General features: G+C 43.2%; 1 protein-coding gene and 1 non-coding gene across 2 annotated transcripts in view; one reads left to right on the forward strand and one right to left on the reverse strand.

Annotated features, from left to right (window-relative positions):
* The first annotated feature begins 15,716 nt into the window (after window positions 1–15,716).
* The window catches only part of LOC137608815 (cilia- and flagella-associated protein 44-like), a 31,150-nt gene continuing 19,775 nt past the window's right edge, over window positions 15,717–27,091 (forward strand). The window contains exons 1-8 of the mRNA XM_068335394.1: window positions 15,717–15,847; window positions 16,126–16,288; window positions 16,815–16,917; window positions 17,012–17,228; window positions 17,380–17,494; window positions 18,213–18,377; window positions 19,836–19,982; window positions 20,066–20,113. Of these exons, the coding sequence (XP_068191495.1) occupies window positions 15,717–15,847; window positions 16,126–16,288; window positions 16,815–16,917; window positions 17,012–17,228; window positions 17,380–17,494; window positions 18,213–18,377; window positions 19,836–19,982; window positions 20,066–20,113 (1,089 nt within the window). The remainder of the gene's footprint in view (window positions 15,848–16,125; window positions 16,289–16,814; window positions 16,918–17,011; window positions 17,229–17,379; window positions 17,495–18,212; window positions 18,378–19,835; window positions 19,983–20,065; window positions 20,114–27,091) is intronic.
* Window positions 23,292–23,362, reverse strand: trnag-ccc (transfer RNA glycine (anticodon CCC)). The gene has a single exon. It is a non-coding gene; the product is annotated as a tRNA-Gly (tRNA).

Consider the following 27,091-nt stretch of genomic DNA (forward strand, 5'->3'; position numbering starts at 1 on the left):
TAATTGTCAGTGTTTATGTGTTAGTACGTCCACCAAATATCTTCACAACCGTTGCAGATAGAAAGATGAAAAAAAAAGCACTAGCTTTGATCTGCAGTCTGAGATATTTTCTATCCCAAGATATTTTTGCACATATCTCAGAAACCGGATACGATAGAAAGACGAAACAAAGGTGTTATATTCGGGGAGGCAAGGGGATGAAAACTAGATCACAACCTTGACCTTGAAAAACTAGGTCAAGGTCACATTGTCACTTATACCTTTTTAGGTACACATCTCTGAAACCTCATGACAAATAGAATGCACCAGTTACATGTTGGATCATGGGTCTTTTATTACAGTAAATGACCCAGACCTATGGAAGTAGGTCAGAGTAAAACATTTTAATGTTGTTTTTTTTTCTTTTAAAAAAAATTATTTTCCATGTAGAAAAATATCATGGACTCCGAGTATTTAAAGAAACACCTGGGGAATTGTCTGGCGGAGGGACTTGCTGAAGTGGCCCAGTGTCAGCCTGCAGACCCCATCCTGTATCTCGCTCAGTGGCTTTACAAGTGGGACGCGAAAATGAAGGATGAGGAGAAGGTAAGCTGTGATGTTGTTCTCTAGCCAGCAGGATGCAACTTCATACAGTCAGTATTTATTTTAATATTTAAATCAAGGGTAATTTTAATTAGAATTACCATGACCTTCCCCCATCAACATTTAAATGTAAATCTTATGTATGAAGTGAAAGAGGAAATGAAGGTAGTTGGTGTGAGAGAAGAGGATGCAGAAGACAGGGTTAGATGGAGGCAATTGATTTGCTGTGGCGACCCCTGGAGGGAAAAGCTAAAAGGAAAAGAAGATTATAATCCATGCCTGCACATAATGCCATATGTTTTCGTATTCAAGGTACTGAATTTAGCACCACTGTTTATCTGCATTTTGGTTATAATAGATTGTATCACAACCAGTCGTTACTGTAGTCACTTCCATCAGCTTGGATTGCAGCAGTAATTCTCATGGACTGATAAAAAATGTCAGCTGTCATGTTATTGGATGGTATCATTGCTCTTAAATCAAATAGTAGTCATGAAAGTATGAGTACTTTGATTAAAAATAAAATCTTGTGTTTCAGATAGAACAAAGTACTTAATGTTGAACTACAATTTAATTGCAGAAAAAGGCCCATTTGGCACTCCTGGAGCAGGAGCGGGCCAAGGCCAGAGGGGAGGTGGTGAGCAAGAAGGTGAGAAATGTTAGCAGGGCCCTGGGAGAATCTAGTAAAGTATGTCATATGTAAAAATGTCTGTAAAGCTTTAAGCTTGTGACTTTCAAACTAGACTTACATAATTCTCCTGAAGGGACTGATGTCGCTTTCGTTTACAATTTTCATCTTGTTTTGCTCCAATTTACAACTCAGGTTTACTCATCTACTCAACTTTAGCACTGCTTCACCCGCAGGTTGGACAGGGTACCAGTGACTCTGGCGATGACACTTCACTTCAAGACACTTCACAAGAGGAACCGCAAGATTCTCCCCCTGATGTGGAAAACCTCTAGGAGTAGGTAGACCCTGGAGGCAGCACAACATCAAGTGAAAATGATATGATATGTTGCTAAATGACAAATAAAGTAACTTGGATTGAGCTTCTATAGTTAGGCAACAACTCAAAATCGTCAACTTCTAACTTTTGCATCAATTTGCAGGATGAAGAAGAGGCAGGACAGCTATGATGAAGTCAGTGCTGTTTAACGACCCAAGATCCACCATTATGGAATACATTTTCAAAAAATGCAGCACAGGGTAACACGGTGGCGCAGTGGGTAGCACTGTCGCCTTCAGCTAGAAGGTTCAGGGTTTTTTGAGTCTTATGTGTGGAGTTTGCATGTTCTCCCCGTGTCTGCGTGGGTTCTCCGGCTTCTTCCCATCTCCAAAAACATGCACTTGAAGTGGATTGATCATTCCAAATTGTTTGTAGATGTGAGTATGCGTAAATGGTTGTTTGTCCTTCATATGGCTATGAAGTGCATCAGTGTCGTGCCCGGAATCTCCCCCACTTACCCATAAGTCCGCTCCAGGCTCCAGCGACTCCCGTGACCCACAATGGTGGAAGAAGCGAAGAAGAAGATGAATGAATTAATGAACTCTGGATACAGCTGAGCAATAATGACCAAACAGCCATGCAGTGAGTGCTGTTCAGCACTCCATTAGGAAAATGAATATGCCCTGTGCGGAGTTTGCATGTTCTCTCTGTGACTGTGTGGGTTCTCTCCGGGTTCTCCGGCTTCCTCCCACTTCCAAAAGAATTTACGAAGGCGAATTGGCCGGTCTCAAATTGCCAGTAGGTGTGCATGTGTGTTTGTCTGTCTATACATGGCTCCGGGTTGCACCGGCATCGTGTCAGGAGTGTATCCTGCTTCAGGCACCCAGTTTGCCATGATAGGCTTCAGCAACCCTGCGACAGTGTAAAAAGCAGGTATTAAAAATCAATGAATAAATGAATGAATTCTTAATTTCCCTTTGGGGATTATAACAGTGTATAAAATTTAAAAAAACAACAACCTACAAATAATGAATAAAAATATGTAGCACAAATATATCATTTCAGCCCTTAAGATTTAACCAACTTTTAGAGATTATGTCTCATTTGCAGTACAGAGTGTCATCATTATAGCATAACTCAAATGTTTCATGAACAAGCTTGATAAAAAGACAAGAATGAGAACTAGTCACTCAGATCTGTCCTGCTTTGTCGCTGGGAGGGGTTCACCAAAGTCACAAATCCCATGTGAATCTACAAAGATTATATTCCATGTGAAACGCAGATGTTAGTGCAACACCTGTCATGTTCATCCTCATTGCAATACAAACTCCCTGTATCGTCTTGCGATTATGGCACTCGCGTAAGTAAACAATATCAAAAGTGATAGACAGGTCATTTATCTGTGACACTGAAATAAAACATACAAAAACAGCATGTCAGGCCCTGATCCTTGTACATTCATAAATAAAAGACATATTAATATAAACTAGAGTTGTCATGAATTCCACACAGTACAACAGTAACGAATGGCGGTTAGCTCAATGCTAACATAAGATGGAAAATCCCACTGAGGGGCTAGCGCGTTAGCATCGGTAGCGCGATTAACTTTTACATACACAGTAAACTCAGACGTTGTTGCTTCACAACCAAAAGAGTGTTTGAGCACTTTCTATAGATGTATATTTAAGTATTCTCTGAACACTTTCTATAGAATTATATTTAAGTATTCTCTTTTAATTTTGTGGAAAAAGGAAGTCTCCTTTATTTCATGATGAGCAATGACTAATAACACAAATTGGGAGCTAACTCCCTCCTCCGAGAGCTGCCACCTTGTGGTGGGGGAGTTTGAGTGCCTGAATGATCCCAGCAGCTATGCTGTCAGGGGCTTTATGCTCCTGCTAGGGCAGGGGTCGGCAACCTTAAAGGTTCAAAGAGCCAAATTGAACCAAAAAAACTCAAATCAAACCTGTCGGGAGCCACAAAAAATTATAAGCTTTATATGAAGGCAACACAAGCTTAAAGTGTATATATTAGCTACATTAGCCTACTATCAAATTGATTAACTAGTCATAGTTAATGCATAATGAGATTCATTATTTTCCATGCAGCGCATCCTGGAACGACGCACCACATGATTCTATTGTACCATATTTGGTGCTTTAAGTTTACCTTTCATTACTATATTATTGTATTATGTTTTGTTGCTTTGATGAACTCGTTAAATCTGCTCCCAAATGCAGCTCACATATCGACGATCGCTCCTAAATACAGTAATCCCTGTTCAGTGTGTGATGGTGATGAACGTCTCTGGACTCTTTCAGGGAGGGGGGGCGGAAGCCTCGCTGTTCATCCCTGATGAATACAGTCAGCTGGAGCTCCAATGACAAAACGGTGTTTCTGCTCCTAGAGACTTTTATTGAGCATGTTTAGGTAACGTGTTCTAAATAAGCCGTGCTATTAACTATCATTTCTTTTTGCTGCTCGTTGTAGTTTACATACCTGCACAACAGAACTGTCTGTTCACTATCGATCACATCACATGACTCCTCACATTTAATTGATAATGCAGGAGTTGAATTAATGTCCTAGATTTGCTGATTGGTAATGTTGCGTCTTCTTTCCTTCACCGTCTTTGCAGAGAGAAGCATGTCTAACTTTCTGTATTGTTTTGTTTTCATTATTTTAATGAGTCCTTCGTGTAATCACCACCTATTGGAGATATAATCGGGGGGACTGTGTGTTGGAACCCCCTTATCCACAGCGGTAACTCCGGTCAGAGAGCAGGCACCATACAGGGAACAGCTGATTTCTGGCATTTAATCAGTAACTTGCAGCATGACAGACCATAATTTCATGAACAACTCTGTTTTATAGTTAACCACTCTCCAAAATCTCTTCCATCCAATGGATGCGTCCTCCCTCAACAGAGCAACAGGCGCTTCTCTGGTCTTTTCACCCCCTACCAGAAAAACCTGCCCCGCAGACAGGCTATACATACATAATATTACACATAATAAGGCTGAACAAACTCAAACAGGAACACACCGTTCTGGATTAATGATAATAACTACAGTATTCACATCGCTATTATTAACAGTCAATTAGCAGAGGGCATGGTAGGAGCGATTCACGTGACCAGCACACCTAGCATGGCTAACTCGACCAGCCTCACTAGCGCAGCTAGCACGATTAGTGTGGCTAGCGCAATTAGCGCGGCTAACACGATTAGCGTGGCTAGCGCGACTTTCAATTCCCGTCTAATCTGTATGAACTCATATATGCTGAATGGCCGCAGCGCTGCTTCCTTTATTAAATAGAATGTGGAATCCTTGTAACTCTCTCTCTCTCAACCTGACACAGTCAGGCAGCCCTCCAGGACAGAGTGGTAGAGCCGCGGCTGACGGCAAGGAGTAGACCCGGGTAGACCTGCCCTCAGGTGGCCAGAGATACCGGGAGTCTCACCCGATTGGTCAGAATTCATGTCACATCACTCACCACCTGCCCACTGTGCTGCCAACCAATCACCACTGCTTTCTAAAGCCAGGGCAACAACTGCCTAGGACCCCACAGTGCATCTGAGCTGTACTAAAAGGAGCCTGACTAAATTTTTAAACAACACAATAACGATTATAATGTAATAAAGCGTAGGAAATTTACAACAATACGTTTTATTTTTTTTAAAGATTTTTAGCTATAAGTAGAATATCTATGTTTTTCTGTTCAGTATTATTTTTTTATTTTGTGATTAATGTCCAGGGAACTGCAAGGGAGGCACTAAAGAGCCACATGCGGCTCCGGAGCCGCAGGTTGCAGACCCCTAGTATAGACTTTCTCCATCGATTTTATCCCTAGATTTGGCTACCCCACTAAATTGCACCACGACCAAGGCAGGGAGTTCGAAAATGAACTGTTCAGATCACTCAGACAATTGTCCGGTGTCGGCCACTCAAGGACCTCCCCCTATCACCCTCAGAGCAATCCTGCTGAACGGCTAAATCGCACTCTCTTGCAAATGTTGCGGACCCTAGGAGAGAAAGAAAGGGAAAATTGGAAGGACCACTTACCTCATGTGCTTCACGCATATAATTGCACCAAGCATGAGGCCACGGGCTTCTCCCTGTACTACTTGATGTATGACCATCATCCTCACCTCCCCATTGACCTTCTCTTTGGCCTTGTAACAGACAAAGAAACGGAAAGGGGTTATGCTGGAAAATGGGAAGAAAAGATGTTTGAGGCATATCGAATAGCAAATGCAAACAGCCAACAGTCCAGTGCTAAAGGAAAAGCCCACTATGACAAAAGAAGTAAAGGTGTGACTCTAGAGCCTGGGGACAGAGTTCTCATACATAATCTTAGTGAAAGAGGTGGGCTCAGAAAGCTCAGGCTGTACTGGGAGCCGACCATCTATGTTGTAAGAGAGCAGGTTGGAGAAAACCCTGTCTATAGAGTAAGCCCAGAAGCCGGAGACCGGCCCGTTTGCACTCTGCACTGAAACCTGCTGTTACAAGGGAATGACTTGCCCCTAGAAGCACCCCAGAGCCAAGTTACTCATGCGCCTAACTAGGAAGCTCTCAGCCACCTCACAAACCACAGAACAGAGACAGAATTCAGATACAAGTGACTCTGATGGAGAGGAAGGTGTGCCTCATTATTGGCTAAGAATACCTGTGGAAAGGATGGACAGAAACTTGCCAGACCAAAGTAATTGCCGCACTTTGCAGAACAGACTGGAATGGAGTGAAACTCACCCAAAGGAGAGAGATAATGCTGGACTGGATGTTGCAGGTCAGGAGCCAGGAATGCATAGTGAGGATGAGCATGAACTGGGTCAGTATCAGCCTGACAGTGATCAGTTTTAGCCCAATAATGATCAAGAGGCCCCTCAAATGGTTCACCCGAAGGAGGATGTTCCAGAACCTCATGTTGAATCACAAATCCCTCTGAGACAGTCCACCAGAGAAAGACGGCCTGATATTGTTTTCACATACCCATCCCTTGGCCAACCAGCCTATGAGCTGCGCTCCACTGTAAATGCAGTTGCCTCTACCTCTGCCTCTACCCTCATCCCTTCCAACCCCCATCTTTTGTCCCATACTCGCACCCACCAATCCATTGCTTCTGAACGACGGGGAAGAGACTTTTACACGTACATCTACATAAAGGAGAGACTTTAGACACACACACACACACACACACACACACACACACACACACACACACATACATTGGAGCCATACTTACCTACATTCCATACCTATCTTGATTGCAGATGTGGTGTTTGAATTTTTGAGGTTTTGAGTTGATCTGATCAGGTGTCAGGAGCCACTTCTATTTGTTGGGGAGTGTGTGTTACACTCAAAATATATGGTCATGTTTGTTTTTATTTTTGGGGATTAATGTTTACATATTATTTTACTGATTTGTCAGCACTTTATTTTCGACAATTCTAATTGATGAAACATTGTTATATTAACGTCTGTCCTCCCAGATATTATCGTCTTTATTTTGAGACAAAGTAACTCAGGTAGCTGGGAAACAGGAGGGCGGAACCTAAGTGCACGTCACGTTGCACCCAGGTGACTCAAGGTGACGGACAACGGTCCCTCTCTTCAGAACATTCTGGAAATGCAACAAGGGTGGTTCATCTCTCTCACTCCTGTGACCGTTTTCCTGTATTTTCAGGTTAGTATACTGTGACAATCACAAAATGACTACCTCCTGAGAGTTAATTATTTTTTAGCATTATTGACATGCTTTCGGTGGCGTTTCTCAATGTATAAAAGTAAGTTTGATATTAGCTAGAAAACTCCGCCTAGCAAGCAAAACCGCTTGGCGGGAGTTTCAGAAAATGGCACCTACCTGTTACGTATTAGGCAGAGTTCATTTGCATATGTGCACATTGTGTGGCAAGATTTTAGTTTTCCCTCTTTTGGCCCTGCACATCCCAACAGTGTTTCTGTTGGGATATGATTAAACTAATACTATAGGATCTTTGTTTACTATGGTGCATTATGGAAATTACTTGAACAAGCCATACATGTGTTTTTGAATGGCTATTTTCTGTTTATAAAAAGCACTGTTCGTTTCGTGCGCCTTTCAGGAATAAATAGTTACAGTATGAAGGGTGAAACTGCATTTTCGTCAGTTTTAAAGGTGTTAGTTTTACTGTATATGAGTCCATTAACATTCCCTATGCAATGAGTTTACTGTTTTAGATTAATACCAGTCTTATACTACTGTAAGTAACTTTCAGTGGATTTTGGTACAGTAAATGTGAAATTGACTTTGGAGCACTATATATCATAGTAGCCATGATAATAGCATAGATGCCAAAAATATGCTTTTGGGACAAAAGTAATGTACTATCTGAATCCCTCTGGTTCATGTTTATTTTTGGTTTATTTTGAGTTTTAAGGGGAAAATCTTAAACAGACTGTGATGTGAGATGGAACGGAATACACTGTGCCCTGGAGTTGAAGCATGGACAGATGAGAGCCACACAATGGACATTGAGACATGAACTTTATTGTGTTAGGGAGAGATTAGGGACATGAATGTTTATTGTAATGTTGTGAATAATTGCAAAATAAAAAGAACATACTGGAAATGCAACAAGGCCGGTTCGTCTCTCTCACTCCTGTAACCGTTTTCCTGTGTTTTCAGGATGCAAGGCGTACAGAACCACCATTCATTTGTTATTACGTCCCTCAGTATTTGGGACCGGTAACACAAGCGCCTGGTGGTAGGGCCTCTGCCCACGGGGCCCGGCCGGGCTCAGCCCGAAAGGATGAGGTGGCCCCATCCTCCGGTGGATTCACCACCCGCCGAGGAAACCGTAGGGGACGAGTGCATGGAATGTCACCTCACCAGCTTGTGAGGAAGTCTGAGAAGTAACGACTACATATAGTCGGGCTCACCTCCACCCAAAGCTCAGGCTCTGGAAACCAAACCCTTGAGAGGGGCTGGACTCTCCACTTTTCTGGTGTTGCCCAAGGTGAGAGGCGACGGGCTGGTGAGGGCTTGCTTGTAGACCCACAGCGCGACATCATATGTTGGAGTTCACCCCTGTGAATGACAGGGGCATGCCCCGTGCCTTTGGGTTGGGGATAGGTGTCTCACTGCCATTTCGGCTTACGGGCCAAATGGCAGTACAGAATACCCAGCCTTTTTGTAGTCCCTGGGAGGGGTATTGAATAGTGCTCCGACTGGGGACTCCATTGTTCTCCTTAAGGACTTCAACGCTCACGTGAGCAATGACAGTGAGACCTGGGAAGGGGTGATCGGGATGAACAGCCTCCCCAATCTGAGCACGAGTGGTGTTTTGTTATATGACTTCTGCGCTAGTCACAGTTTATCCATAACAAACACCTTGTTCAACCACAGGGATGTCCATAAATGCACATGGCACCAGGCCAGGCGTACTGCAGTTCGAGTAGTTGCAGAGGCAAAAACTGGGGTCTGGGGGGAGTTTGGGGAGGCCATGGAGGAAAACTATTGGTCAGCCTCGAAGAAATTCTGGCAAACCATTCGGTGCCTCAGGAGGGAAAAGTGGTGCACAGCCAACACTTTTTACAGTAGAGACGGAAAGCTGCTGACCTCGACTGAGGATATTGTCGGGCCGTGGAAACAATACTTTGAGGATCTCTTCAATCCCCCTATCATGTCTTACACAGAGGAAGCAGAGGCTGAGGTCTCAGAGGTGGACTCCTCCATCACCCAAGCTGAAATCACCGAGGTGGTTCCTAAACTCTTTGTTGGCAAAGGACCGGGGGTGGATGATATTTGCCCAGAGTCCCTCAAGTCCCTGTATGTGCAGGGACTGTCATGGTTGACACGTCTCTGTAACATCACATGGCAGTCGGGGACAGTACCTCTGGATTGGCAGACCGGGGCGGTGGTCCCTCTTTTCAAAAAGGGGGACCGGAAGGTGTTTTCCAACTATAAGGGGGATCAAACTCTTCAGCCTCTCGGGTAAAGTCTACTTCAGGGTACTGGAGAGGAGGATTAGACCTACAGTCGATCTACCCTGTATCACCGGTTCTGTTCATAATCCTTATGGACAGAATTTCTGGGCGCAACCAGGATCCAGAGGGAGTCCAGTTTGGGGAACAAAGGATTTCATTTTGTAGACAATGTTGTCCTGTTGGCCTCTTCAATCCTGGACCTTCAGCGTGCACTAGGACAGCAGCAGAGTGTGACGCGAATGGGATGAGGATTGGCACCTCTAAATCTGAGGCCATGGTTCTCGACCGGAAAAGGGTGGTGTGCCCTTTCCAGGTCGGTGGAGAGTGTTTGCCCCAATTGGAGGAGTTTAAATATCTTGGGGTCTTGTTCACGGGTGAGGTAAGGATGGAACATGAGATTGACAAACAGATCGGTGCAGCTTCCACAGTGATGTGGTCACTGTATAGGCCTGTCGTAGTGAAGAAGGAGCTGAGTCAAAAGACGACGCTCTCGATTTATCGGTCAATCTTGTTCTTACTCTCACCTATGGTCATGAGCTTTGGGTTATGACTGAAAAGACAAGATCCTGGATAAAAGCGGCTGAAATGAGTTTCCTACGTAGAGTGGCTGGGTGTACCCTTGGAGATGGGGTGAGGAGCTCAACCAACAGCGAGGAGCTCAGACCTCCTCTGCCTCAACGGAACCAGCTGAGGTGGCTTGGGCATCTGTTGCTGATGCCTCCTGGACGCCTGTCTGGGGAGGTGTTCCGGGCATGTCCTACCAGGAGGAGACCTCAAGGAAGACCTAGGACACGCTGGAGGTACTATGTCTGTTGGCTGGCCTGGGAACGCCTCAGGCTAAAATGAGACTAATAACAGGGAAGATGACTAACCTTTGGGTGATCCAGCAGCTCGGATTTTTTCTGGCCACACTACTGTCCTCACTGTATTTTACAGTTGAAGTGTGAAGTATTTATTAAATGGATCAGTGCTTCTCTCTGCATCCACCTGACTCTTCACAGGAAGGACAATGAGCACTTACCTACAATGCACCAGGCTACCCAATCAATAAGAAAAAAAGTTCATACAGGAAGAGCAGAATCATTAGGCAAGTTGTATTTTTGAGGATTGATTTTATTATTGAACAACAACCATTTTCTTAATTAACCAAAAAGACTCATTAATATCAAAGCTGAATATTTTTGGAAGTTGGAGTGGGGCTTTTTTTTTTAGTTTTAAGCTATTTTAGGAGGATATCTGTGTGTGCAAGTGACTATTACTGTGCATTATTATTAGACAACTATAAACAAAACCAATATATATCCATTTAAATTATTATTTTCACCAGTGAAACCAATATAACAGCTTGACATTCACAAATATACAATTCTGAAATTCTAAAACAAAACAAATCAGTGACCAACATAGCCACCTTTCTTTGCAAGGACACTCAAAAGCCTGCCATACATGGATTCTGTAAGTGTTTTGATCTGTTCACGATCAACATTGTGTGCAGCAGCAACCACAGCCTCCCAGACACTGTTCAGAGAGGTGTACTGTTTTTCCTCCTTGTAAATCTCACATTTTATGAGGGACCACAGGTTCTCTATGGGGTTCAGATCAGGTGAACAAGGAGGCCATGTCATTAGTTTTTCTTCTTTTAGACCCTTTCTTGCCAGCCATGCTGTAGAGTCCTTGAATGCGTGATGGAGCATTGGTCTGCATGAAAATCATGTTTTTCTTGACGGATGCGGAATTCTTCCTGTACCACTGCTTGAAGAAGGTGTCTTCCAGAAACTGGCAGTAGGACTGGGAGTTAAGCTTGACTCCATCCTCAACCCGAAACGGCCCAACAAGCTCATCTTTGATGATACCAGCCCATACCAGTACCCAGCCTCCACCTTGCTGGCGTCTGAGTCGGATTGGAGCTCTCTGCCCTTTACCAATCCAGCCACGGGCCCATCCATCTGGCCCATCAAGAATCACTCTCAATTCATCAGTCCATAAAACCTTAGAAAAATCAGTCTTGACATATTTCTTGGCGCAGTCTTGACATTTCAGCTTGTGTGTCTTGTTCAGTGGTGGGGTTTTTTCAGCCTCTTACCTTTGCTATGTCTCTAAGTATTGCACACCTTGTGCTTTTGGGCACTCCAGTGATGTTACAGCTCTGAAATATGGCAATATTGGTGGCAAGTGGCATCTTGGCAGCTGCACGCTTGACTTTTCTCAGTTCATGGGCAGTTATTTTGCGCCTTGGTTTTTCCACACGCTTCTTGCGACCCTGTTGACTATTTTGAGTGAAACGCTTGATTGTTCGATGATCGTCCTTCAGAAGCTTGGCTTGGGGATGCTTGTGAATTTACAAACTACAGACCTGTTTCAATACTACCACAGTTATCAAAAATCCTCGAGAAACTGTTCAACAACAGACTGGACAAATTTATAACAAAGCACAATCTCCTTGACTGAAGTCAGTACGGCTTCAGAAAGGAGCATTCCACTGCGTTAGCGCTGACAGAAACAATAGAACTCATTACTGATGACATAGATCAAAAGATGTACTCCATAGGAATCTTTATTGACCTTAAAAAAGCTTTTGACACAATTGATCACAAAAATTTTAAGTGAGAAAATAGAACGATTTGGATTTAGGGGTACAGTACTAAATTGGATAAAGAGTTATTTACGTGAGAGGTCTCAATATGTTACTCTGGGCGGGACAATATCAAAAACATTAGACATTGTGTGTGGGGTGCCACAGGGGTCAGTGTTGGGTCCAAAATTATTTATACTCTACATAAATGATTTATGTAAGGTCTCAAAGGTACTTAAAATGATACTTTTTGCGGATGATACAACCATCCTTTGCAAAGGACATGATATAAATGAACTAGCCCAAACAGTCAATGAGGAATTAGCCAAGATGCAATTATGGTTTGATATAAACAAATTCTCCTTGAATCTAACAAAAACTAAGTACATTTTATTTGGGAAGAAAAGCTGCAAACACAAAATTAATATTAGGGTGAATGATATAAATATTGAACGGGTTAATGAATTTAAAATGCTAGGAGTGATTATTGACGAGATGCTAAATTGGAAACCTCACCTAAGACAACTGCAAATAGAGTTAGCCAGAAGTGTATCCATACTCTGGAGAACTCAAAAATTCCTAAATCAAAATCATCTTGTGGGGTGACAGTCACCCCACAAGATGTCTTTCAAGAGTTCACTTTGCTGCTGGTGGAAGGTGTTCAGGCTATCAGCTGCAGGACGTGCCTTCTGCTACTTTGCAATTCGATCACAATGATGAGAGCCCTGGAAAAGAAAATGTTTGTAGTTTATCCTCTGAGTATTGCAATCCCTGAGTCAAATGTGTCAACAGTTGCCTACGAAGAATGATATTACAGAGTAATAACATGTTTACTTAAACGATTTGTTACTTTTTCAGAAGCTAGTTAGCTTATCACATTACATAAATAATTTTATAAATAGTGATTTAATACTGTGTATATATCTATTCAGCCCTCGCAGGAATATAGCTGACATCTAGCTTGGCAGATAGTTGAGCAGTTTCCCCAAAAAAGATCAGTCTTCAGACAGGTTTGATATTTTATATTTTAAAAGCGCTGTGTAACTGAGAGACATACAGAAACAGCATGCCAAACCCCGATTCCCATACATTCATAAACACAAGACGTATCCATATAAACTAGAGTTGTCACCACCTCCACAGTCCAACAAAAAGCGGCTAGCTCAATGCTAACACGATATGAAAAGTACTATTAACAGGCTAGCGCGCTAGCATCGGTAGCGCGACCAACTCTAACATGCACACAGCAAACCAAAATGCAACACCAAAACCAGTAAAATCACTCGAACAATATATAAATTTACTCACAGAAATATGAACCTTCCTGGTACGACAGAAAAAGGAACGAAGAGTGCAGACAACTGTCGTTACTTGCCGAACTACAACTACGGAAGCTTGCAGGGACGAACTACAACTACGGAAGCTTGCAGGGACAAACTACAGTAGCTCAAAACGACTCACTAAATACAGGGCCAGAACAATACCATACCATTATATAACTATGCTCCATTTAATAATCATTAAAAACGAGAACAATATCAACATAATTACATTTTATTGGTACTATTTACATTTCACACGTCATCCAGGCGCCCTGTCACTGATTCGGTTTACGGCACAAAAACGTCCAATCAAACCAGTCCTTCACTGCCGTAAAACGTCTGTTGATGCTAAAGCTCTTCTTTAAACAAGTAATGGAATATTAACTTTTATGTGTGTTTACATTTTTGTTCGAAAATATTTGTGCTATAAACAAATCAGCGCAACGGAGTTCAACAGAAATTGAGTTCTTTAGTCGGGGGTTTCTCCTGTCTGTAGTCTCCAGCACTCACCATAGTAGAACAGTACTATGATAATTACTTATTGATCTCGCGATGCCGCGCGACAGTTCTGGTGAAAACTACATTAACCAGCAGGCTTTGCAGCGGAGTTACCTGTCTCTAGGCAACGGTCTCAAACATCAGAGAACTTGGTGAGTCAGAAAATTGCCGCTGTAATAATAAATGTAACGGTTGTTAGCTGAGAGTCAAAGTTAAGACAAAATAGTGCCGTGTCAGCTTTTTACGGAACAACTGAAACGTTTAATTTCCTTTTTTTTCTTTTATCGAACAGACGTTACCTAAAACTTGACGTCATTTTGATCCGGTTGGAAACACAGACATCCTCATTGGAACATGCTGAAGGTAGAGAGATTCCCTAAAATTCATATTTTACATTTTTATTCCTATGAGGCCTCAATAATGGTTGTGACAGTAACAGTAGTTGGGGCTCCAATTAGAGGGAGAATTAAAACCTAAAAAAGCCAGATGTTTTAACTTAAACCAGCAATGGTTATCATCCGTCAATCTTCAATCGCTTAATCTGGAGCCGAGTCTCGGAGGCAATAATCCCAGCAGCAAAACTGAGGGTTCGTCCACATCCTCAAGACACATTTGGGCTTGCTGAGTCTGTCCAGCCTCCAGCGGATCCAACTCACCCCCAGGTGGTGATAGATTTACAACTCTGCCCCTTGCTTCACCTGTGTGTCCAAGACATGCAGTTGGAGGTCTGATGATACGACAATAATGGCCATGTTCGGCCTAGGGTGTTCTGTTGCCACATGCACTTATGGACATCCTTGTGCTCAAACAAGGTTATATTATGAATAAACTGTGACACAGGAGTGCAATAACATAACAGCATTCATATTCAGATCAGGGAGGCCATTCATCCTTATCAACAGTTTCCAGGTCTCACCCTCATTGTCCACGTGGGGCATTGAAGTCCCCAAGAAGAACAATGGAGTCCCCAGTTGGAGCACTATTCAGTACCCCTCCCAGGGACTCCATGAAGGCCAGGTATGCTACACTACCGTTCGGCCCAAAAGCCAAAATAAAAATGAGGCACTTGTCCCTGACCTGAAGGAGCAGGGACACGACCCTCTCGACAGAACTGTGGGGTTATAAGCACGTATAGACAAGCCCACCGGCTCTCACCCTGGGCAACACTATAAGTGAAGAGTCCAGCCCTACTAAAGGTTTCGGGTTCTAGAGCCCAAGCTGTGGGGGGAGGCAGTCATGACTATATCTAGTCCGTACCTTTCAACCTCTTTCACAACCTCCTGCTCCTTCCCCCTAATGGGATGACATTATATCTCCCAAGAGCCAGTCTCTTTATTGGGTTCGGTTGTCAAGCCCCACACTGTTGACTACCACCCAATCCACATCACACCCATTCCCTATGGTTTCCTCAGGTGGGGAGCCCACCGGAGATTAGTGGACACTAAAGTTTTGAATACAGTGTCATAGCAGTCTGGATATCAGTTAATGTGTAACATAGTTTTGTATACGCCACAGAGAAACCCAGGTGGTGCCACTGTACTTCACTCTGTAGTACTTTAGGTACTTTTGTGTATGTTAGTTTCTGCATTTATTAGTGTCAGAAAATCATCTTCTTCATTACGCAATTGTTTTGGTTTTTTTACTAATATTTAGTGTCTACTGTTTGGTAATTTCTTTTATCTTTATTCCTTTTTTTAAATTTTAGATTTACAACTCCTGATACAAACAATGTTTATGTTCTCTCTTTATAACATTTGAAGGGAAATACACATGAGTTCTTTGACTGTCCAATATTTTCTCTTTCACAGGTGTCTAAATGAAAACAAGTATGGAAAAGAAAAATGAGATGGAATCAAACACAGAACTTTCTGTAGACGTGCATTACAAGTATGAAGAGCTCTGCTCCAGACCATACATCACACCCAATTCGCAAATCTCAGAGAACCTCCTGCAGCTACGGTATCCTATAAGGATGATTCACCTTCTTATAAGAAACGTCTTTCATGCCACACTTGTCATGTTCTCAACACATACACACAGCAGTTAAAAGTAGATAAACATCAGTCACAAGGATGATTTGATGTTTATTTGGTCAGCAGTTGTACAAATTCAGAATTTCACCTCTGTCACAAAATTCACTTTGAGTTATGGAACTCTTTTTATATTTCGAAATCTAATGTAAATGTTGTTTAGTTAAGTTGAACCTGATCTTTCCTTCTACCTTGTCCTGCTTTCAGCCATTCCTTTGGTTACGACAGTGGGCTCAGGGGGAACCTGCAGCTGCTGGATGACAGGACGCTGATCTTTATAGCTGGAAACCTGCTTGTCCTGCTGGACTTATCCACCAAAAAGCAGAGATATCTCCGTTCCAGCGGTGGAGGAGGAATTGGCTCCATCACGGTGAGAAGGCAGATAAACTGCAGGCCAGGAGTGACGAGTCCCTCTGAGGCTCAGGAATGTTTGCAGCTGATGTGACGATTAATCAGATAAATTTCCTAACTTATTTATGGGCCATTAATACTTTATTTTACCTTAGATGCCATTCTCTTTCTTGTGTGATTCTGATTCAAGAAACATGATAAGTAGAAGGTTTTAGAATGAATGATCTTTCATTTTAGTTCAAACAGGCGTATTGGATATGACTGGTATGAATATTCTTAGGGGATGTTCTGTGATCCCTGTCTGACCGTATATCTGATTTTCATATTAGAGGTGTGAGATCTTACAGTTATAGATCCTGATAGATCTGAAGTCATTGTTTCAGACAAATCAGAGAGATTTAAGTATTTTATATCCTCCTGCTTCTCCTTCCAAACAAGAATGTAGCCATTTAGATTGGCTTGAATTATTGTTTTAACAAACATTTAGAGCCACGTTTTAAAAACATTCTGCCTCTTTCGTTTTATCTGGTCTTGTTTGTGTCCAGGTTCACCTAACCAAGAAGTACTTTGCTGTAGCAGAGAAGGGAAACCGTCCCAACATCATCATCTATGAGTATCCTTCACTGCGACCCTATCGCATCCTCCGTGGTAAATAAGACTGAGATAAACTGACTTCAGCACCCGTTTCAGTTTCTATGTTATCGTTTCGTTGATGATCATGTTTTGAACTTCATCTCTGCAGACGGTACAGAGAAGGCCTACAGCTCTGTGGATTTCAACAAAGACGGGAGTCTGCTGGCCAGTGTGGGGAACTCCCCCGACTACATGCTGACAGTGTGGGATTGGAGGCAGGAGCAGGTGACACTGAGAGCCAAGGCCATATCTCAGGAAGTCTTCAAAGTGAGGTTCTCCCCCCACAACCCAGAACTTCTGACATCATCAGGATTTGGACACATCAAGTAAAGAACCCAGTGACCATCTGAAAATACAGCTAAATGATGTGATGCATGTGTCCGACTGTTTCTTAACCAGGAGAACTTCCTCAAGAACTATTGTTTCTGTGATCAGTTTTCAGATATGGATGACAATATTTTCTCTCCTCACTGACAGGTTCTGGGAAATGGCCAACACATGGACAGGTCTCAAATTGCTAGGCTATATTGGACGTTTTGGAGCAACTGACCCAACTGATATTGAGGGTTTCATGGAGCTTCCTGGTGGAAAGGTCAGGATTTGTGTTAAGGATTCTGTTCTTGATGAAAACAAAACACATATGAAGTTGGTGTCATTAGTTCAGCAGGGATTTGACCTGACAATGTTGCTAGAAAATTAACCTGACAGGGACAACCGAAAAATCAACCTGTTACCATCATCATCATCATCATCATCATCATCATCATCATCATCATCATCATCATCATCCTCCTATGGGGATGATGTCTGTAACCTCAATAACTCATACATACTGTATGTTGCATTAACTTGTATGAGGTACATAACCGAGGATGTGCCTTGCTGGTTAAAAGACAGGGATAGGTAGATCCTCAGGTTGCCTGAAACATCCCAGTGGCATCTGGAACCAGTGGAAGACAGCAAAAAAGACAAAGAACGTTGCAAGCTGTGACTGTTTGTCAGACACCATCAAAACTACTGATTTGTTTTAGAATAAATCCCAAGCCTATAAAAATTCCCACACTGGTGATATCACGTTGGATCTTTTCTTCTACACTGTGTGAATGTCACATGATCAAAATATGGAATTTTCCTGTTGTCAATGTTGTTTAAATTTCCTTTTTTATTATTTCTCATTGATAAAGACCGTTTGGCTCAAAGCTCCAGAACTTTTATTCCCAAGTCATTTTACTTGACTTAATCAAAAAATACTCAGGTATGAGATTCAAGAGTACGTCTATGTCCTCCCTCCTCCTTCTCTCTCCTGTTAGGTGGTGTCTGGTTCAAGCTGGGGGAACTTGCTGCTTTGGGAACACAGCACCATCAGGATGGAGATCGGTCGTACGAACGGTCAGAGGTGCCACAAAGGGACCTCCCATCCCTTTTTCTTGGAAGAAGGACAGATGATGACTTTTGGTTCTGATGGAATGATCAGGGTGAGACACCTGCTGTAACATCTCCTCATCATTAATGTCATTATCAAGTTCTAATAGCAAGAGACAATATTTTCATTTTTTTTCGTTGCTCCTATGAAGCCAAGTTGAAACAGGGTTCAGCAATATGCAGCTGAATGTGATGCTTCAGTTTTCAAACAGGAAAATGCCAATGCATTTTAAAATGTAGCCTTTATTTGAGCCAACAGACTGAAGTCTCTTTGTTTGTACATCTGGTATATTAATGTATGGTGGAAGTTGGCATCAGCTTCCTAATTGGAAAGGTTCTGATGATAAGTACCTAAAGTTCTAATCTGTGTCTGTTTAAAAAAAAGAAGTTATTATTATTATTATTATTATTATTATTATTATTATTATTATTATTATTATCATTACAGTACAGTGTCAATATTTTATTTTATTATTTTAACAATTTTAGAACCCCTCGTAATGTTCTCACAAACCCACTTGTGGAACCTTTGGGTTAGAGCAGTGGTCCCCAAACCTGGGCCGGATGCGGCCCACCTCCGCATTTGGCACGGCCCCTTGAACAGTACAAGAAAAATGCCCCCCAACAAATCGGTTCCGGATCTGATCGATCCAGAATGGGAAAAGAAACTTGCATTTTTAACAGACGTGTCAGAAATGCTGAACAGCCTGAACTTGCAGCTACGAGGCCAGAGGAAACTCATTTGCTACATGTATTCCACACATAAAAACATTTGAGGTGAAACTAGTGCTGGTTTGGAACAAGTGAAAAAGCACAACTTCATCCAACTCCCTGCTACCTAACACCTTTGCAAGAAACCCAGCAGTCCTGTTCCAGCTGAAAGGTGTGTGAAAGCACTGGAAATGCTGAAGGTGGAGTTCTGTGTGTGATTCTGTGAACTACATGCTAATTTTAAAAAAATCCGTCTTTTCCCAGAACCCCTTTGTTGCCGACATCAATGAAGCCCAGCCTTCTGATCAGTTTGAGTTGGCCGAGTTACAGAACTGTGATGTTTTGAAAGACACATTCAAGCCCGTCAGTCTCATTGACTTCTATGCCGCCCTCCCACATGACATCATAACCAGAAAGGGTTATTAATATTTGGTTCTGGAAGACAATAAATGTTTACATTTAAGCACCCCTGTGATTGTCAGTTTTACTGTTACAAACTGAGCCTGGCCCCCCACCAGAGAAGGAAAAAGTTATGAGGCCCTTACAGGAAAAAGTTTGGAGACCCCTGGGTTAGAGGGTTGTTTGTGCCTGGAACCAGATCTGGTGTATCAAAGGGATTGTTCGACATTGGAGGAAGTGTATTCTCTGAATGTCATTGTAGTTTAAGTTTCAAGGAGGTTTTGATTCTTCTCAGCATTCTGCATCATCTGCAGCATGGGGTGATGGTTCCCAGAGAGGCTCTCTGTAATAAGATTCAACCTGCTCAATATCTCTTTGCTACCACTCCTTGTCCCCTACAGGTCTGGGACATTGACAGTATCGACTTTGCAACTGGTGGCAGCAAGTATGAACTTGACCCCATGAATGAGAAGTTAGTAGGACGTAATGTCTGTATCTGCTCTATGGTGAGGAGCTCCCAGCCAGACTCCACCATGTGGTTCGCTCAGGTTAGAGATCATTTTTGATTCCTAATGTAGCCCGGCCTCCACCAAAGCTCAAACCTTGATTTGTAAAATACGTGTTCTTGTAGGATTCAAGTGGAGCCATCTGGAAAGTGGACCTTTCATTCACCCACACAGTGAGTTTTCATACACTGTGTCTTTTGGTTTCATTTTAGTTGGGTGTGATGAGTTCATGGGCAGCAATAATGCAGACTTGATAATTTAATCTATGATGTAAAGGAAAGCCGCTTTTATATGAAGGGATGTCTGTCTGATAAAATTAGTTTAAACTGGCCTGCGTCTTAAATATATATTTTAAGATGTTATTTTTATACAATATATATATATATATATATATATATATATATATATATATATATATACACTGTCAATTTAGGACTCTTTAGGAGATTCAAAAATGCAAACTTCCCTAACACAAATTTACAAAATGGAACAAAAACACAACCAGATCTTAAATGAGGGTGTACACTAATCCAAAACTCACAAAGTCTGAATCACAAGGTCACAAATCACAAGGTCACAGTTCGATGAGCTCTCAAAGGCGTGCTGCCACAGTCAGACAGTCGCCCTGACTGAATGGCTATGCAGAGCTTTTAAGCAGTCCATTCCAGGTGACGAGGCAGGGCTTGGGCCTATTAAGGAAGACGGCACACCAATTAGGAGATGGGTTGGCCAGGAGTCCCAGAGGCACCACACCTGGCACTGATGGAGGGCAGAGCATCCGGGAGCAGAGCAGTGCAATGCCAGCAGCTCAGAGGCAGGGCCGCAGAGGGACACACAATACAAACAGATGAGCTACGGCCGTAACAATAGTATAAAAATAACTTATATAAAGCTTATCTCAGCACAAATATCCTTGATTATCTTCAAACTCAGAGAAACAGACCTGTAGATTACCGTATTTTCCGCACTATACGGCGCACCTAAAAGCCTAAAATTTTCTCATAAACCCGTACTGTGCCTTATAATCCGGTGCGTCTTATATATGGATTCTTCTTCTTCTTTTCCTTTCGGCTTTTCCCTTCAGGGGTCGCCACAGCGAATCAATTGCCTCCATCTAACCCTGTCCTTTGAATCCTCTTCTCTCACACCAACTACCTTCATGTCTTCCCTCATTACATCCATAAACCTCCTCTTTGGTCTTCCTCTAGGCCTCCTGCCTGGCAGTTCAAAACTCAACATCCTTCTACCAATATATTCACTATCTCTCCTCTGGACATGTCCAAACCATCTCAGTCTGGCCTCTCTGGCTTTATCTCCAAAACCTCTAACATGTGCTGTCCCTCTGATGTACTCATTCCTGATCCTATCCTTCCTGGTCACTCCCAGAGAGAACCTCAGCATCTTCATCTCTGCTACCTCTAGCTCTGTCTCCTGTCTTTTCCTCAGTGACACTGTCTCTAGACCAAATAGCATCGCTGGTCTCACCACAGTTTTGTACACCTTTCCTTTCATTTTAGCTGAAACTCTTCTATCACACATCACACCTGACACTTTTCTCCACCCGTACCATCCTGCCTGTACACGCTTCTTCATCTCTTTTCCACACTCTCCATTGCTCTGGACTGTTGAGCCTAAGTACTTAAAATCCTCCACCTTCTTGATCTCTTCTCCCTGTAACCTCACTCTTCCACTTGGGTCCCTCTCATTCACACTCATGTACTCTGTCTTACTGTGGCTAACCTTCATTCCTCTCCTTTCCAGGACAAACCTCCACCTCTCTAGCTTCTCCTCCACCTGTTCCCTGCTCTCACTACAGATGACAATGTCATCTGCAAACATAGTCCATGGAGATTCCTGTCTAACCTCGTCTGTCAGCCTGTCCATCACCATAGCGAACAAGAAGGGGCTCAGAGCTGATCCCTGATGCAGTCCCACCTCCACCTTGAACTCCTCTGTCACACCTACAGCACACCTCACCACTGTCTTACAGTCCTCATACATGTCCTGCACTGCTCTAAAATACTTCTCTGCCACTCCAGACTTCCTCATACAATACCACAGTTCCTCTCTGGGCACCCTGTCATAAGCTTTCTCCAGATCTACAAAAACACAATGGAGCTCCCTCTGGCCTTCTCTGTACTTCTCTATCAACATTCTCAAAGCAAATACTGCATCTGTAGTACTCTTTTTTGGTATGAAACCATACTGTTGCTCACAAATGTTCACTTCTGCCCTTAGTCTAGCTTCCACTACTCTTTCCCATAACTTCATCGTATGGCTTCTTCTTCTTCTTCTTCTTTTCCTTTCGGCTTTTCCCTTCAGGGGTCGCCACAGCGAATCAATTTCCTCCATCTAGCCCTGTCCTTTGAATCCTCTTCTCTCACACCAACTACCTTCATGTCTTCCCTCATTACATCCATAAACCTCCTCTTTGGTCTTCCTCTAGGCCTCCTGCCTGGCAGTTCAAAACTCAGCATCCTTCTACCAATATATTCACTATCTCTCCTCTGGACATGTCCAAACCATCTCAGTCTGGCCTCTCTGACTTTATCTCCAAAACCTCTAACATGTGCTGTCCCTCTGATATACTCATTCCTGATCCTATCCTTCCTGGTCACTCCCAGAGAGAACCTCAGCATCTTCATCTCTGCTACCTCCAGCTCTGTCTCCTGTCTTTTCCTCAGTGACATTGTCTCTAGACCAAACAACATCGCTGGTCTCACCACAGTTTTGTACACCTTTCCCTTCATTTTAGCTGAAACTCTTCTATCACACATCACACCTGACACTTTCCTCCACCCGTTCCATCCTGCCTGGACACGCTTCTTCACCTCTTTTCCACACTCTCCATTGCTCTGGACTGTTGAGCCTAAGTACTTAAAATCCTCCACCTTCTTGATCTCTTCTCCCTCTAACCTCACTCTTCCACTTGGGTCCCTCTCATTCACACACATGTACTCTGTCTTACTGCGGCTAACCTTCATTCCTCTCCTTTCCAGGACAAACCTCCACTTCTCTAGCTTCTCCTCCACCTGTTCCCTGTTCTCACTACAGATCACAATGTCATCTGCAAACATCATAGTCCATGGAGATTCCTGTCTAACCTCGTCTGTCAGCCTGTCCATCACCATGGCAAACAAGAAGGGGCTCAGAGCTGATCCCTGATGCAGTCCCACCTCCACCTTGAACTCCTCTGTCACACCTACAGCACACCTCACCACTGTCTTACAGTCTTCATACATGTCCTGCACCGTTCTAACATACTTCTCTGCCACTCCAGACTTCCTCATACAATACCACAGTTCCTCTCTGGGCACCCTGTCATAAGCTTTCTCCAGATCTAAAAGGAGGTGCGCCGCCCGGGAATCGAACCCGGGTCGCAAGAATGGGAATCTTGCATGATACCACTACACCAGCGGCGCAACTTCATCGTATGGCTCATCAACTTTATTCCTCTGTAGTTGTCACAACTCTGCAAATCTCCCTTGTTCTTAAAAATGGGCACCAGCACACTTCTCCTCCATTCCTCAGGCATCTTCTCACTATCTAAGATCCTGTTGAACAACCCAGTCAGAAACTCTACTGCCACCTCTCCTAGACACTTCCATACCTCTACAGGTATATCATCAGGACCAACTGCCTTTCCACTCTTCATCCTCTTCAGTGCCCTCCTCACTTCATCCTGACTAATCTTTGCTACATCCTGGTCCACAACAGTCACCTCTTCTAGTCTTTGTTCTCTCTCATTTTCCACGTTCATCAACTCTTCAAAGTACTCTTTCCATCTTCCCATCACACTACTGGCACCTGTCAATAGTCAGTCTCTCCCTCCTTACTGTCCAACCTAGCATACAAGTCATCATAAGCTTCTTGTTTGGCCTTTGCTACCTCTACCTTCACCTTACGCTGCATCTCCCTGTACTCCTGTTTACTCTCCTCAGTCCTCTCAGTGTCCCACTTCTTCTTAGCTAACCTCTTTCTCTGTATACACACCTGTACCTCCTCATTCCACCACCAAGTCTCCTTATCTACTTTCTTTCCAGATGACACACCAAGTACTCTCCTACCTGTCTCCCTGATCACATTAGCTGTAGTTGTCCAGTCACCTGGAAGCACTCCCTGACCACCCAGAGCCTGTCTTAACTCCTTCCTAAAAGTCATGCAACACTCTTCCTTTTTCAGCTTCCACCATTTCGTTCTCTGCTCTGCCTTTGTCCTCTTCATCTTCCTCACCACCAGAGTCTTCCTACACACCACCATCCTATGCTGTTTGGCTACACTCTCACCTACCACTACTTTACAGTCACTGATCTCCTTCAAGTTACACCGTCTACACAAGATGTAGTCTACCTGTGTGCTCCTACCTCCACTCTTATAGGTCACTCTATGTTCCTGCCTCTTCTGGAAGAAAGTATTCAGTACAGCCATTTCCATCCTTTTTGCAAAGTCAACTACCATCTATCAACTACCTTCTGTGTTCCTCTCATGGATACCAAACCTGCCCATCACATCCTCATCACCTCTGTTTCCTGCACCAACATGTCCATTGAAGTCTGCTCCAATGACAACTCTCTCACTTCTAGGCATACTCTGCATCACTTCATCAAAGTCCGACCAGAATTTATTCTTCTCCTCCAGCTCACATCCTACCTGTGGAGCATACCCGCTAACGACATTGAACATCACACCTTCTATTTCTAGCTTCAGACTCATCACTCTATCCGACACTCTTTTTACCTCCAGGACATTCCTAACAAACTCCTCCTTCACGATAACTCCTACTCCATTTCTCTTCCCATCTATACCATGAAAGAACAACTTGAACCCTGCTCCTAAACTTCTAGCCTTGCTACCTTTCCACCTGGTCTCCTGTACACACAGTATGTCTACCTTCCTTCTCTGCATCATGTCAACCAACTCTCTACCTTTTCCTGTCATAGTTCCAACATTCAACATCCCTTCTCTTAGTCCTATACTCTTGGTGTTCCTCTTCTCTTTCTTCGAGCGAACGCACTTTCCTCCTCTCCTTCTTCGACCAACAGTAATCCAATTTCCACTGGCGCCCTGTAGGTCAACAGCGCCGATGGCGGTCGTTGTTAACCCGGGCCTCGACCGATTCGGTATGGAAGTCATAGGTTTGATTCGCATCTTTGATTTGGCAAAAGTTTTACGCCGGATGCCCTTCCTGACGCAACCCTCTGTATTTATCCGGGCTTGGGACCGGCACAATAAGACACTGGCTTGTGTCCTCTTGCGGCTACATTCGTCTTATGTATGGATTAATATTCATATTAATATTGGTTAAAAACATGATTGCTGAAAAAAAAACGGCAGTCTGGCCGCCAGTCATGCCTCACTCCGCCACCAGAGGAGCCCCCTCACAAGGCACTCGGGCCCACGCCCCCTAACAACAGTAGTCAAGGGGTGTCACCAAAGTCCCGACTCTGACTGAGCTGCTCTCAGGCGGTAGAGCAGACTGTAGGAGCACCGGTGATTACGTAGCAAAACATAAGGAACTTTCAACAATTCTATTAATAAAGTTTGACTGACTGATCTCAGTATTTCCTAACTATTTGGCGTTGGAAATAACCCACTTTAAACTGAATTGGTCTTAAAATGCCATTGTGCTGGAATCTAGTGACGGTCCATTCTATTAGTCTGTGGAAACACACGGAGAAACTGGCATAAAGGTGAATGAAAGACCCTCAAAGCTAAACTTCCGGCCATTTCTGAAATTTCAAGAGCAAAGTCACTGCTAGACAAAGGTGCCAAAGGGTGTGCTGCAATTGATTTACAAATGTAGTTGATAGCTCTGGGGGGTCAGCGGAGGGGGGCATTCAGGCTTGTGTATTCTGTCTGCAGCAACGTGCGTTGAGATCCACGGCGGTGAGACACCGACGTTGAAGTCAGTTCTAGGAGTAAAACAGCGGCACATTTGCCAGTAAATTAGCAGCCTGACATTAAAAACTAGTTAAAAAATTGTTTAGGACACACAGCAGCAAATAGCTCCACCTCACCTCCGACTGGACTACCGATTGATCGAAACAATATTTAATTAATAAACAAAGACGAATGTCGGAGCTTAAATATCTGCTTCGAACTTCAGATCAGGAAATAATCCGCTCTGTTCGCACTGACTGCACTCATAATGAATTTAACCAGTTTTTAATGTCAGGTTTCTAATTTAATTTTAATTTTTTAAATTTAATTTTAATATACTGTTTTGATCCCCGGAGGGAAATTAAGAATGCACACTCTAGCTAATGATTCAAACACATGCATATATATATTGGTGTGTACAGGCCCCTGTAACACACACACATACACAAGGGGGCCTGTAGGCATGCAAGGGAGGTAGAGTGGCAGGCAGCTCCATCTTGGTGTGCCTTAAATGAGCAATTTGTAAAGGGGACGGCACCTTGCTCAGGGGCGCCTCGGCAGTGCTCCAGAGGTGGGCTGACACCTCCCACTGTCAGCTCACCTCCGGGTATTTTTTTTTTTTTTTTGGGCGGGAGCGGGAATCGAACCGCTGATCGTCATAGGACGATCCGCTCTACCGCCTGCTTTACCACTGAGCCAGTGCCGCCCCTTTTAATATGCATGTTGACTTCTTTCTAAGATGGCAAAGTGATCAAGTGATCAGGTTTCCTTGATGAGGCTCAGAATGGCTTATTGACATAACAATAGGGGCCATCCAAAGGTAGTCAGGAAGTCAGGAATGCAATCATGACTGCCTGAGCAGCGCAGCTCTATCTAGTGGACGGATTGCACAACTACAGCCGCCGCAGTTTATCAAATAAATTTTATTTATTTTTTATTGTGTGCGCCTTATAATCCGATGCGCCTTATATATGAAATAAATTATAAAACAAACAAATTATTGAGGGTGTGCCTTATAGTCCAGTGCGCCTTATAGTGCGGAAAATACTGTAGTTTCATTTCCAAAACAACAGTTTACTGACTTAAATCCATCAGTAGACTGGATTTGAAGATTTGGGTCAACTCTTCCATTTAATTTTCATTCCATTGGTCTTCATTCATGTGAAAATAAGAAGTAATAATGGTGAGGCCCAAGAGAAACCTTCACAAACACAAATACAATGAAACTCCCTGTATGCTCAGTGTGAAACAGTGATTATGTCCTGTGTGTG

The sequence above is a fragment of the Antennarius striatus genome, chromosome 15, assembly GCF_040054535.1.
Source record: "Antennarius striatus isolate MH-2024 chromosome 15, ASM4005453v1, whole genome shotgun sequence".
Lineage (NCBI taxonomy): Eukaryota > Metazoa > Chordata > Actinopteri > Lophiiformes > Antennariidae > Antennarius > Antennarius striatus.